Here is a 13,846-nt window from a genome sequence, read left to right on the forward strand (position 1 = left end):
AAGCTGTGACTGGCATCGACAGACGAAATTGGGAGAAGGCGATACAATCTGAATTATACGGAGAGTTATCAGATGAAGTTTATATGAAATTGCCTGTTGGCTATGAGACTAACTGCAATACTAGTGAAGTAGTTTGGCGATTAAAAAAATCTTTGTACGGATTAAAACAAGCTCCATTTACATGGAACAAAACTTTTACCCAAGCGATGTTTGATTTGGGATTCAAGACAATCAAAACAGATCGATGCGTTTTCATAAACGAAGATAAGTCAATAATAATCGGACTATTCGTTGATGATGGACTTGTCATAGGAAAAGATAAGAAAAAGATCGAAGTTATTTTGAAGAAACTTGAAACCAAATTCCAAATGAAAAAGAATGAAAATCCAAGTACTTATCTGGGTATGGAAATAAAAAACTCAAAAGAAGGAATAATTCTTACTCAGAGATCCTACATAAATGACGTACTGGAAAAATACAACATGAAAAATGCCAAACCTTGTGACACACCCGCAAGTAGCGATTCAAAATCGATACAGGAAACTGCCCAGGAGAAGGAATATCCCTATTGGGAAGCAGTGGGAAGTTTACTGTACCTGTCTACCAGAACCAGACCAGATATCGCACAAGCGGTCAATCTAGTTAGCAGGAAGGTCGAAAACCCCACTAGAGAAGACGTTACAAAAGTCAAGAAAATATTCAAATATTTAGTGGGAACCAAACATAAAGGCATTTTGTTCAAACGAAGCAAACCAATTGAGAGCATCGATGCTTACAGCGACTCGGATTATGCTGGAGACCCATTGACGCGAAGAAGCACTTCTGGTTGCGTGCTAATGATAGCCGATGGACCAATATCATGGGCATCCAAGAGGCAGCCTATAGTAGCGCTATCGTCGACTGAAGCCGAGTACATAGCCGCAGCAGACTGTTGCAAAGAGGCATTGTATCTCAAATCTCTATTACAGGAAATAATCGATTTGGACATAAAAATAAATCTGCATGTTGATAACCAAAATTCGATTCAACTTGTGAAGTCTGGATCCTTCAACAAAAGGTCGAAGCACATAGACGTGCGGTACCATTTTATACATGAACACTTCGTGCATGGATTAATAAATATTAGCTACTGTCCCACAGAAATTCAGTTAGCTGACGTAATGACAAAACCATTGTCAAAAGTAAAATTTGAAAGACACTGTGCAAGATTAATGCATGTATAGAAACGTGTCTCGGCAACATGAGTGAACATCAGGAGAAGGTGTTGGAAGGTCGTGATGCTGTCCACGTATAATTGTCTATGATGCACTATATTTGAATTTGTAATATGTTCCTTTTACTTTTGATGTGCGGTGTCATTCTGAATTATATTTTCTCATATACAAGTCAACACAATGTTTTCAAGTATTTAATTTACGTTTTAATTAATTGCTATAGCCTTCATAGTCACGGTCTTCGTAGAGGACTTGATCGGATTCTTCTCCCTGGAGAACATGATCATGGCGTTGGAGATAGTTTCGGTAGTTGTATCTCCCTCGTGAACGTGTGTTTGTTCTGGAATTGCAACTTTTCTTTCTAAGTTCGTATTTGGCGTTATGGTAATCGGGTATACAACTTCTGTTTCTCAACTTCTGTTTTAGGAATTTCACTATTACAGATGGGAAGAGGTTTCTCATCGAAAATTACATCACGAGAGCGGACGAGCGTCGACTGTTTTCCGTCTGTGACCCAGATACGGTAGCAATCTTCGTCGTACCCGATAAGTCGACCTTTTATCGCCTTTTTGTCGAATTTTCTACGCTTCTGCTTTGGAATATGGACGTATGCGATTGAGCCTATTATTCGGAGATGTTTAATAATAGGTTTCTTTTCATACCAAAGTTCATGCGGAGATTTATCTGAACTTGTGGGACCTGTTCTGTTTAGTATGTATGCGGCAGTATTAATGAACTCTGCCCATAGCACTTGCGGTAATGGCTCATGAGCGTACATCATTGATCTTGCTGTCTCAACTAGGGTTCTGTTCTCCCTTTCGCTTACTCCGTTTTGTTCAGGTGTATACGGGGTGATGAGTCGCTGTGCTATTCCATGAGTGTCTAAAACATTTTTCATGGATGCGTTGTCAAATTCACCGCCGTTGTCACTTAGAAGGCATTTTATGGTGTGTCCGACTGTTTTAGTTTGAGCGATCATCAAAACTTGTCTTTGACCTCGGACTTCTTGCGTATGAAGTACACCATACGATAGCCAGTAAAGTCGTCTTTAAGCAAAACGTAGTACTTATAGTTTGAGAAGCTAGATTGAAACGGTCCGCAAACGTCGGTATTTAAGTCGATGCGCCTTTCCAAAGATGTAGCCTTCACAGGTTTCTTTATCCACCGGCAGGTTTAGACCTAGATCCTGTTAGATCGTCGCTCTTACGTGTCTTTTATTTTGGTGAGCGAGTCTCTCGTAGTATAGTTGCATCGTTGCTGTGGTTGCAAAGACTTCGGGTGGTTTTTCTGGCAGTACGAATTTTACTTCCAGTCGATATAAGCCACCTTGTTTTTGTCTCTTCCCAATTAAGCATACCTTCCCGTTGACAATAACGTTGCATTCAGTTGTCCTTGATGAAAATGTGCTATTCGGGACTCGATCGTGAAGTGCGAGTACGGAGAAGAGGTTCTTGCTTATGGCCGGAACGTACCAGACGTCTTGCAAGCTGATGTCGATTTGTTTCCCGTTAACATATCCTCTGAGCTACAGCTCTGTCTACACTGTTCCTTTGCCTTTGGCACGGACTTCATTACCAGCGGCCGTTGTAACAGTGTAGTTCTCATTGAAATGTTCGTAGGCTTGGAAAATGTCAGCTCTGTTGGTGACGTGGCTTGTTGCACCATTATCTATGTAACAGTTCTCGTTGTCCCGTGAAACTGTGAAGATTTCGTTGTCTTCTAAAGACATGAGTAGCAAATTAGCGGTCTTTGAAGTAGAAGGCGTTGCTGTCTGGGTCGGATTTTGGCACTTAGGAGGTTTACCGTCACGGATCCATTTTTGACAGTTGCGTACTCTGTGGCCAAAACCTAGGCAGTAGTTGCATTTAAGCTTCTTGTCCTTCTTCTTCTCCGTATTCGAAACCAGGGCTTCCGAATGATGCGAAGGTACATTGTTACCTTGCAGTGCCCTTTCAAATGCGCAGAGATGACTAGTTAGGCTTTCTACAGTACGGTTGGATTTGGGCAGGAGGAGCCAACTACTTCTGAAGCTGAAGTATAAATCGTCAAGCGTGTCCAGTATTTTACAAACAAGTAGCAGTTCGGGTAGCTCTTGGTTATTGTCCTTCTTGAGTTCTTGATTCAGTTCAGTCCAGATGTTCTTTAATTTTGACATGTGGGTAGCTATGTCGTCTGCTTGATCCCTCTTAAAGCTGAAGAAACTCATACACAGGTTGTAGGTTTAGTCCTCATTTGTTCCGTCGAACAGCCTGTGGAGCTCTAACCAGACATCACGTACTTTAGTGAACCGCATCACTTTTCGAAGTGTGTCTTCTTGCATATTGGTGGTAAGTATTAGGATAGCGCTGGCATCAGTTTTATCAAACTTATCTTTTTGTTGTTGATAAGCCGCCAATTCAGCATTGCCGCATCCGGTAGGTGGACAAGTAGGCTCCTGGAACGATCCTTCAACTACTTCTAGGGCCGACGGTACGGTGCGTAGTAAGCATAAGGCTTTGTATTTCCAAGTGTCCCAATTTTTTCCTATGATACCTTCCATTTTCGTAGTGCGGGTCCGTAACCTGATATAATTTAAAATTCTTGGTAGCAGAATCCGAGCTTTAAATCGCAGAGTGCAGGCAGTTACGAAATAATATACTAACACACTTTTATAAATTAGTATTAGTTACGTCGATGTTTTAGAATTTTATATCGAAATCACAGTTATGTTATTTTATTTTATTTTTTTCACGAAGTGACAGACATTTTCTTATTCAATTATTCTTTTGATACCTCTTGTCACTTCTTTCTATGTATATGTTTTCTTTTCATTAGGAGTTTCTATACTATCAACTCTAATATTTAGGTACCTCAAGCACCGGTCATCGTTCTCGTCGAACCCGTCGCTTGCGACAAAGGGCTCGACGAGTAAATTAACCCTCAGACACAGTCCACTGAGTTTCTAGCCGGATCTTCTCAGTGGGTCGCGAGTCCGATCCGGTGGTAGATTCTGCGAAGCACGGCTCTTGCTGGGGTTCGTGTTAGCAACAACGTCAGGTTTGAACCCCGTGAGCTCACCTACTAGTTAAGCGGAACCTGATATAGCCTCTCAAGGCTATCAGCTTAGGTAGGAAAAAAAATTGTCATAGACAATACACATTTACCCTGATAACCATGTTCAACGTAAGTTAACATCAAATATCATTTCAACTTGTTGACAATCCGTTACCGAAACTGGTCATAAAATTTCCAGTTAAGCTGTAGCACATACATTTTGTAAGCTTACCGTTAAGTTATAGATAATAAACGGATATACCACTGAAGTAGGAGAGGTCTATGGGATATACAGAATATTGTAAAAATTTAACGTTTGTGCTCTTCATTAAGTAACTTATCAATAAAAGCTGCTAAACGATGATAAAAAAAAACAATCTAAATAATCATCAATAAAACAACTGTAGTTGCTAGATGACGCTACTGTCGCGTTAAAGCGGCAATTAAATGTAAAAAATTATGTTCGTTCGGAAATTTTCAATTATTGTTATTAATTTATTACATAAATATCATATACAAATTTTCGTAACAGTTACAAAATTAAATATTAGGTCCTTACATATGAAATCGGCGTTTTGTACGGGAGGAATACAATGTAATTTTTTTTTATGTAAAATATATTTCATTAAAGTATGCTCCGTTGTTATCTTTGCACTTTTGCTATCTCATAGATCTCTTTACTATTGATCTCTTTACTAAAAAAACTATGGTACTACAAATGGTACTCGTACTGTAACGAAAACCTGGAGCGCGTATTTTCTCTTATTCTCTGTTTCGACACAGCTTGAGCTTAGAGTATGTATTTTTGTGATTCCTCCTATTTATTTTCTATTAAAACCTCCACGAAGGCATAAAACTGTCGCTTTTTTTCTTTTTAAATTTTCATGTCTTTCATCGGTACATACGACACATGTCATGGCATTATAAAATAATATGTCGAATTATATGTAGGTATCGTACTCGCAATAATGTAAAAATAAATAAATCTATCAAATATTGTGAAGTTTTTGTCATCAAAACGCATTGAAGATTCCGATTGGTTAGTTGCTTTCGATTTAAATTGTGTGTCTATATTTTACCGCCCGCCAGAAAAATTAGCGCAGTTCTTCTTGTCTACGCTCTTCGTCCCACTTTGAATTTCTTAAAATTTCCATTAGAAAAAAATATCAACATTTAAAAACCCTTTAGAAGGAGAAGATGAAACCAAAATTTAAAAATTATCATTTGTATTTTTCCTTACTACCACCATGTGATATTAAATGAATGACTTTAGAATGTAAGACTCTTAAAAGTTATTATTTATTCGATAATTTGTATTAGTGGAAATTCGTCCAGGATTTTGGTGCAGCTTAAAAAGTCATAAGTAATAGTTAAATATATGAAGTCCTATAAATTTTAACATGTGAATTCCGATTAAGATTATTAATTTCCCAAATTCCATTTCATAGTACTATTTTGGCAAAACGCACCATATACGCTGGCAGCATTAAATCATAGACTAAAGCGTCAATCGTAATCATATGATCACTTTTCACATGACCGATGGTCACTCGTCATCGCCCATTTTTCGATATTTTTATGACAGTTTTCACAAGTTTTCGGACTAAAACCTAATATTTTAGTCCACTAACGTCCACTAGTGTAGTACAAAGATGGCGTTTTGCCGTTTACTGTTCCCGTTGCTAGTTCTAAGCGTGGCCAGTGCGTCGACGGTGCCAGTGTTCTTATGGGGCGACTTATCCAGTAGCTCTGGAAACTCCCTGAAATCGAACCCATTGAGCACGGTGTCCGCTCAAGGGTTCAGCGAAATTTTGAATAATGAGCTGAAAGACGACCCCTACGTGATAGTATTCCTTGAAGAAACCTTATCGGTCGAAGATTTTTCACGTAAAAATAACGAAGGTGATATTTCGATTCCGTACCTGTATGATAATTTAAGTGACGCTCTGTACTTGCCTTCCGTCGAAGATGCCTCAAGAGTACTCGAGGAGGTCGCCAAAGGAGCTGTTCATATAAAACTCACCCAAAACGGACTCTCTGCAGCCATTGAAGATAAAAATAACAGGTTTATGTTCATCGCCTTGAAGGATGCTATGGAAGGCGAGTCACGTTACGACCTCCTCCGGCGCCATAGCAACTTTATGGAGGACCAGATATCTAAGCTGGAGAAGAAAGGTGATGTAATAGCTGTATACACTGCCCGAAACCCATCATGGACCATTCCGGACACCCACTCAAGGGTTCGTCGTCAAGCCAACTCTTCTGTAACCAACGGACCTGATTACTCATTAGACGGTCTGCGTTTGTACTTAACCGGCGTTACATTAGACCACAGCAATGCCAGCGTGACATTCACAAACTATGCAGGCGGCTCATCTGAATACAATACAACAACTGGAGTCTTGAACGGCACTTTAAACTTTGATCAGGGAAGCCTGACTCTTAACTTCCACAGGGCCGCAGGATATTGGTTCTTTGGTAAGGGTTTTTAAACTATACAATATACTAGCTAAACTTGGCTCTGCTGGCTGATCTTTGATATGGAATTGATCCAATAATTACCAAAATTCACAAGATCACCTGCTAAGGTAATCTAAAGATTTTCTGAAAATTTTATCAAAAGCCAAGCTATTTTAGTCTATGGAGAACATACATACACAAATCAACTTTTATTTATCTAGATTTAAGTGGCTATGTGACCTGATAAATGTCACGAATTGAACACTGCTACTGACCTTGAAAAGTAAAGTTTGAAATCTAGGGTTTTTTTGTAATTGGAAGTCAGAAGCTGGAGCTATATGTTGTCAGAACTAGTTTGACACAATCACTATTTGAAATATCCATTTAGACTATTACCATGTATGTTCTCAAATCAAATTCATATAATATTATACAGAAGATCAAGTAAATCTTATTACAAAGCAGCTTTACAACCAAATTATCATTCAATTAAATAACTAAAAAACACACCTTTATGGAAAATCCAACCAAAAAAAAAACAAAAAAAATATTTTATTCACATATATGAGAAGAAGGATTATCATTTTGATAATATCTTAAAGAGCAACCCACGCTTGTATGAATTAGACATCGTTAATATTGTGTAAGAGCTGTTAAAAATGGGAGCTAGTGCCAACAAAAATTCAAAATCCTAATTATTCTAGTAAGGATAGTATTGATTTGGTCATGATATCCAATCTAATGTTTTGAAAGGGGTCAAAAACATATTCAAAGTTTCCATTACATACACACAAACTAAGGAATGTATGAACCTAATATAAGCATGTTAAAATGATTCAAAATGCTAACTTAGTAAGTTTTGTACTTTTTGTAGAATCATGGATATAATGTGCTTATGATGCTCATGGTTTGTGATGGCTATAACTAAAAAACATAATATCAACAATGGAGGCCATGGATTGGTGGAGCGTGGGGCGTCCTCCAACCAGGTGGATTGACGACTTAGTGCGCACGGCGGGAAATCGTTGGATGCGGAAGGCGAAGGACCGCATTCTGTGGAAGGCATTGGGAAAGGCCTATGTCCAGCAGTGGGCAGATAAAGGCTGATGATGATGATATCAAAAATTTGATTTTACTTAAAACCAGTTTTACGGTTTAGTCTTTCATTGCATATTGACATTATATTATTTGAGACTTTTGAATAACTAACAATTTTCATTAACACAGATAACTGAAATAATGTAACTGCAATTGAATTTGAATTTTGTGTTATTTAGGAGATACGCTTTCTGTTCTCAATTTTACTAATCTTTAGGATATAATCATATAATTCTAAAACAGAGAATTACAGAGATCTACAGAAAATTGTATAATTAAGATCTACAGAGGATTGGCTTTCAATTTAATCGTAATTGCTCAGTACTCTTTTAATCAGTAAATCAAGTGTTTCGGGCAATACAATTTATTGACAATTGGTATCTGTTGGTAGGACGTCTTGTGAGCTTGCATGAGTAATTAACAATCACCTTCCTGTATATTTTCTGTCATGAAGCAGTCTTGTGTTCCTATTTGAGCCATGGGACATTGATATGCAATATGATTGAGATGTCAATATCTTGTCTCAGAGTGGGAGGCGGTTTGACTTTGTGATGCTCTGGTAATTTAATATCAGGTGGACCGTCAATAATGTCATATGTCATCAATTGAAAATACTTTAATAAGGGCTTACCCTTACATAATAATATGACCTACTTTAAAGACTTATTTTAATAGGATTCTCAGATCATAATAATATCTTGTATCTCTTAACATGAGTTGGGCTGATTGTGAACTATTATTACAATTTATCTTTGTTTAATTTGCCTTAAAGAATTAGAAAGCTGCTTAAAATATAACAAAAAAAACGCCAATAAGAGACTACACAAATAAAAAGAAAAATCTGTTTTACAGTATCCCATTTTCCAAATCTGTAGTTTACAAGTATTTTTGATACCGACAATAATTATCATATTTTTCAGACACCGTGCACTTTGTCCAGACCAATCCGGCTGTTGACGAGATCCTCTATGCCACTGACGACTTGAATGCCCTGCTCGACTTTTCTTATCGTTGCAAACAGTCTGTCAGCTTCAAGAGTATCAACGAGACACAAGAGTACAAGGTGTCGTTTATCGATATAAAGGTAAGATAGATTTCTCTTGGCTACCTCAGATCTGATCTTTTTGCGGTAGGCGGCGGCTTGGCTCTGCCCCTGACATTGCTGAAGTCCATGGGCGACGGTAACCACCCACCATCAGGTGGGCCGTATGTTCGTCTGCCTACAAGGGCAATAAAAAAAACCCAAAAATAAACAAAAAAAAAATCCAAGCTGTTTGAAGGACCAGGGGAACGCGAGGAACGAAATAGTGTTTTTTGTTTTTTATTGTTTAGATTTTTAGATGAACTCACGGCCCACTTGATGTTAAGTGGTTACTGGAGCCCACAGAGACCTATGACGCAAATGCCGCCACTCACCTCGAGACATGAGTTCTTAGGTCTCAGTTTTTACAGTACAACGGCTGCCCCACCCTTCAAACCGAAACGCATTACTGCTTCACGACAGAAATAGGCGGGGTGGTACCTACTTGTGCGGACTCACAAGAGGTCCTACCACCAGTAATTACGCAAATTATAACTTTGCGGGTTTGATTTTTATTACACGATATTATTCCTTCACCGTGGAAGTCATGGTGGCTTTTAAAGGATAATTCGTTTAATTTTGAGGTTTTTTTTAAGTTTTTTCTCCATGACATTTCTTGATCAAGGAAGGCGTGGATTTAATTTCATTAGATAGAATTTTGAAGTCGTCGTGGCCTAACGGATAAGACGTCCGGTGCGTTCGTGTTGAGCGATGCACCGGTGTTCGAATCTCAGGCAGGTACCAATTTTTCTACGTACTCAACAAATGTTCACGATTGACTTCCACGGTGAAGGAATAACATCGTGTAATCAAAATGAAACCCGCAAAATTATAATTTGCGTAATTACTGGTGGTAGGACCTCTTGTGAGTCCGCGCGGGTAGGTACCACCACCCCGCCTATTTCTGCCGTGAAGCAACTATCCAAGCAATAAAATAAATAAAAATTGTCTGATTTCCAGGTGCAGCCGTTCTTTGGTCCAACAAACGCTTCGACTCCGTTTGGGGATTCCTTTAACTGCGTCGGATTCTTCTCTGCCCCCATCTGGTCCGGTCTGTTCGTTGTGTTCATATTGCTGTCCATAACCTTCTATGGCATCATGACCATGATGGACATTAAAACCATGGATAGGTTCGATGACCCGAAAGGCAAAACCATTACCATAAACGCAGGAGAGTAATTAAAAAAATATTGAAATACATTTATACGCGATGTTAGGTTTTTTTTTGGTATAATCTGTATAATGCTCGCGGTACAGATAAAATCTAGATGTACATTTGTTTTTTTTTTAATCTGTAGTTTATTTTCGATATCGGGTTTTGCTTTCGTGTACGCTTTCGCTCTTTTTTTTTTAACTGGTATACATCTTTTTCTTGTTATTTTTATCAAGTATTTTTTTGTTTTCGGAAACCTAATGTTCGCGTATATAATAGTAAATATGAAACGTCTGTCTATTTCTGGTGCTCTCGAGAAGAGTCTACAACGAGCTCAAAAAACTATAAAAAAACCACGAATATTTATTTGAAAGGATAATAATTAACAAAAATAAATAAAACTAAAGATAATGTTAACGTATTTTTAAATAAGTAAAATATATATATATATAAATTTAGCGAGAATTCCTACTAATGGTGCCTCAACATAAGCAATAGACAATATAATAATGAACCCTAATGTAGATTTAAAAAAAACATTCCCAAAAAAAATGGGTCAATAATGAATGCTTATATTTATATTAATATACTTAATATGCGAAAAGAAATATATTTACTAGAATGTAAGCAAAAATGTGCCTAAACATAAACCTATAAGGCCTTACTCACGATGAGCGTTAGAAAAGCGGCGTTTTTAAAGCTAAGTTACTAAATCGCTTGTACCTCACTGTCGTAAAATATTGAAGCATAAATTACTAAAGACTTGGGCGAATTTTATCACGATTCTTCTAGAAATGGTCTCTTGGATTTTGAGCGACTAACTATTTTCACTCATCGTGACTTATGGTCGTTAGTGATTCAACAGCCAAATAACTGGCTGTTAGCAGTAGAATGGAAAGTGATCACGAGAAGCGAATGTCTTTTAACCGTTTGCCCAATTTAGGAGTGGATAAAAAAACTTAAATGATGGCCGCGTTCGAAAAGGCTCTTGTGGTACGCTTTATAAATAAGTTTCAAGCTTTTAATTATACAAGTTCTGCCTTAAAATAAGCACAATAACGACGACGTTTGATATTCCGAGCTTTTGAGTATATATATAGTGTTTAAAATTATAATAGAAAAAGAAATACAAAAAATAAAAAAATAAAAACAATGTGTAACTAAGTAATAAAAGCCCCTCCATTATGGTGCCAATTCGTGTTGTATTTTCGAATAAATAAATAGATTGTAGAATAAAACCATGATTGTTCGTAACAAGATTTTGTTAATTTATTTATATGTCCCTCCACGGCTTTGTTTGCACGAAGTTTTCCCATGAAAAAAATCCGACGTTAAAAATGTGTGTACGTACATTGATTTCCAGTATTCTATTTCGAGCGTCAGAACGCAGCGTCAAATCCGTTCGTACGAACGAGCCCTTAGTTTGTAAGCACAACACCGATCCGTGTAAATAGCGCTTTTGAAAACATATTATGTTAAAGTTTTGTTGAGATATTTTGATGAAGTATTAAAATGTTGTGTGACCGAATGTTTTGTTTTATTAGAGAAAGACAGATTCCAAATTCAAATTCAGATTCCAAATGCTAGCGTAATGGGTACTTTCGGGCCGGGTGCGATCCAGAGTGGCTTGTTTGACTAGCCGATGCCTACGCGCGCATTGCTGTTAGCGTGGACCTATATGTTACTTATGACGACGCTTGCAGCTGAAAGTAAGTATTGTACTTTTTGACGAAGCATGTTGCTGATAACTTTATTTCTGTAATCTGACGAAGCATGTTGCGGATAATAACATGTACTTTTAGGTTAGGAATATTGTGTTCTTTTTTTTATAATTGAATAAAAATCTTATAAAAATCTAAAAATCAAAAATATGTAAAAATTAAAAATAAACAAAATATTAGATTTGTTTTATTTATTTGTACAAACGAGTAATGTTGAGTGGTGAATGGAGATGCACGGAGACATGTTGTTGTTACAATGTACGACTGCGCGCCGCCCTTAGTTGGGTGAGTGACCAGTCTGTATACGCGTCAATGCAGGCCTGAGAGCGCGTACGGTTAGCAAACAAAAATTCATTAATTCAAGTTATTGATTTCACCCATCTTTATATTTTAAGTATTTTTTAATTTACTTTTAATTTTTTAGATAACTAGTAATTTACATTAGTAATAATAATTAATTACAGGTAGAAAATTAAAGTAAACACATTAAAGAAATGTAATCTACCTATATATTAATACTTGAAACAAAAACTTTGTACTCCTTTTTACGAAAATTGCGCGGACGGAGAAGTATGAAATTTACCACACTAGAGAATATAGAGAAGGAGTGCAGAATGCTAATGTTTTATTTAAATTATGCATTAATAATACAATAAATCAATCAAAAACACATTACAGACACTACGATATGTTTGACACACATACATATAATTATATAGGTATTCTTTGTTTATTGTCAAACTTTTGTTATTGCTTAAAGTCTATGGTCAAATTAGAATAGTTTAATATTGTTTATTTTTAATATTATTTGTGTAAAGTGTAGTCTTGGCGAAATTTGTGATTATAGAAATTTAATAGTCTTTGACAATAGATCCATAATAATGTTTAAACTTATAACTTCAATGCATTAAAGTCGATTTTGACTATTGCGGGACCACTAGTATTAATAAAATTATACTCTTCTTGAAGAAAGTGGTACACGCGGGCAACAATGGCACGTCCTTGCAAACAGTAAATAAATATTTTATATATTATATTGATGTTAACCTGACAATGCCTAAAGAATTCTCAAGAGACCGAAACAGGTGGAATTGCTGGAGTCCATGGGCGACGGTAACCACACACCATCAGGTGGGCCGTATGCTCGTCTGCCTACAAGGGCAATAAAATTAAAAAAAAGCACCGTTAGTGGATCGGGAGGATCCGAAATGACGTGTTTGGGGCGACGTCGACTGCTTTCCATTCTTTCCGCAGGATCGGGAATGACTACTCACCTTCGATCACACCTACATTTCTTTTGAAAGCATCCTAGAAGCCTTGCATTCTCTTACAAACGACTTAAATGCGTCTTTTCAACTTATTATTACGCTAGACATGTTTTCCTACTTCGTAAATATTAAACAAAATAGCAGAGCGTCTCATTTAAAACTAATATTTTATAGAGGTGCGTTCAATTAAAACCAAATATAAAACCGGAATTGATGTATCTCTTTTAACTGATTTCAAATATGCAGGTAACTCAATATAAAAAAACAAAATTGTCAGATACGTATTTTTCCCTTAAGATGGCAGTATATCCCTATACTATACCCTATACCCACCTGGACAGGAACCACTGTCCTGTTTGATTCCCCTGTAGCCATTCATTCCGGTTTTAAATATCATTGAATATTGCTTATATGGGTGGACGAGCTCACAGCCCACCTGGTGTTAAGTGGTTACTGGAGCCCATAGACATGTACAACGTAAATGCGCCACCCACCTTGAGATATAAGTTCTAAAGTCTCAAGTATAGTTACAACGGCTGCCCCACCCTTCAAACAGAAACGCATTACTGTTTCACGGCAGAAATAGGCAGGGTGGTGGTACCTACCCGCGCTGACTCACAAGAGGTCCTACCACCAGTAAAATTATAGGCATTACATAATTTTGCTGGTGCGATTTTTATTATACGATGTTATTCCTTCACCGTCGAAGTCAATCGTGAACATTCGCAAAGTACGTATTTCATTAGAAAAATTGGTACCCGCCTGCGGGATTCGAACACCGGTGCATCGCTAAACACGAATGCATCGGACGTCTTATC

General features: G+C 37.3%; 2 protein-coding genes across 2 annotated transcripts; one reads left to right on the top strand and one right to left on the bottom strand.

Moving 5' to 3' along the window:
- Positions 1–2,751: 2,751 nt before the first annotated feature.
- LOC105841853 (uncharacterized) lies at positions 2,752–3,420 on the bottom strand. The gene has a single exon (XM_012691526.3). It carries the CDS (start codon positions 3,418–3,420, stop codon positions 2,752–2,754), a length of 669 nt encoding a protein of 222 aa, XP_012546980.3.
- A 903-nt stretch (positions 3,421–4,323) lies between these two features.
- Positions 4,324–11,567, top strand: LOC101741915 (V-type proton ATPase subunit S1). Its single transcript, XM_038019808.2, has 3 exons — positions 4,324–6,725; positions 8,726–8,889; positions 9,847–11,567. Exons 1-3 carry the CDS (start codon positions 5,900–5,902, stop codon positions 10,063–10,065), a joined length of 1,209 nt encoding a protein of 402 aa, XP_037875736.2. The 5' UTR covers positions 4,324–5,899; the 3' UTR covers positions 10,066–11,567.
- The last annotated feature ends 2,279 nt before the right edge of the window (positions 11,568–13,846 follow it).

This window comes from Bombyx mori, chromosome 24 (genome assembly GCF_030269925.1).
Source record: "Bombyx mori chromosome 24, ASM3026992v2".
NCBI lineage: Eukaryota > Metazoa > Arthropoda > Insecta > Lepidoptera > Bombycidae > Bombyx > Bombyx mori.

Bases quoted from the DNA above. Each gene is read 5' to 3' on its own strand.
- LOC105841853 (XM_012691526.3), bottom strand. From the start codon at position 3,420: ATGAGTTTCTTCAGCTTTAAGAGGGATCAAGCAGACGACATAGCTACC.
- LOC101741915 (XM_038019808.2), top strand. From the start codon at position 5,900: ATGGCGTTTTGCCGTTTACTGTTCCCGTTGCTAGTTCTAAGCGTGGCC. The intron at 6,726-8,725 runs GTAAGGGTTTTT...CATATTTTTCAG, and splicing joins CGCAGGATATTGGTTCTTTG to ACACCGTGCACTTTGTCCAG. The intron at 8,890-9,846 runs GTAAGATAGATT...TCTGATTTCCAG, and splicing joins TGTCGTTTATCGATATAAAG to GTGCAGCCGTTCTTTGGTCC.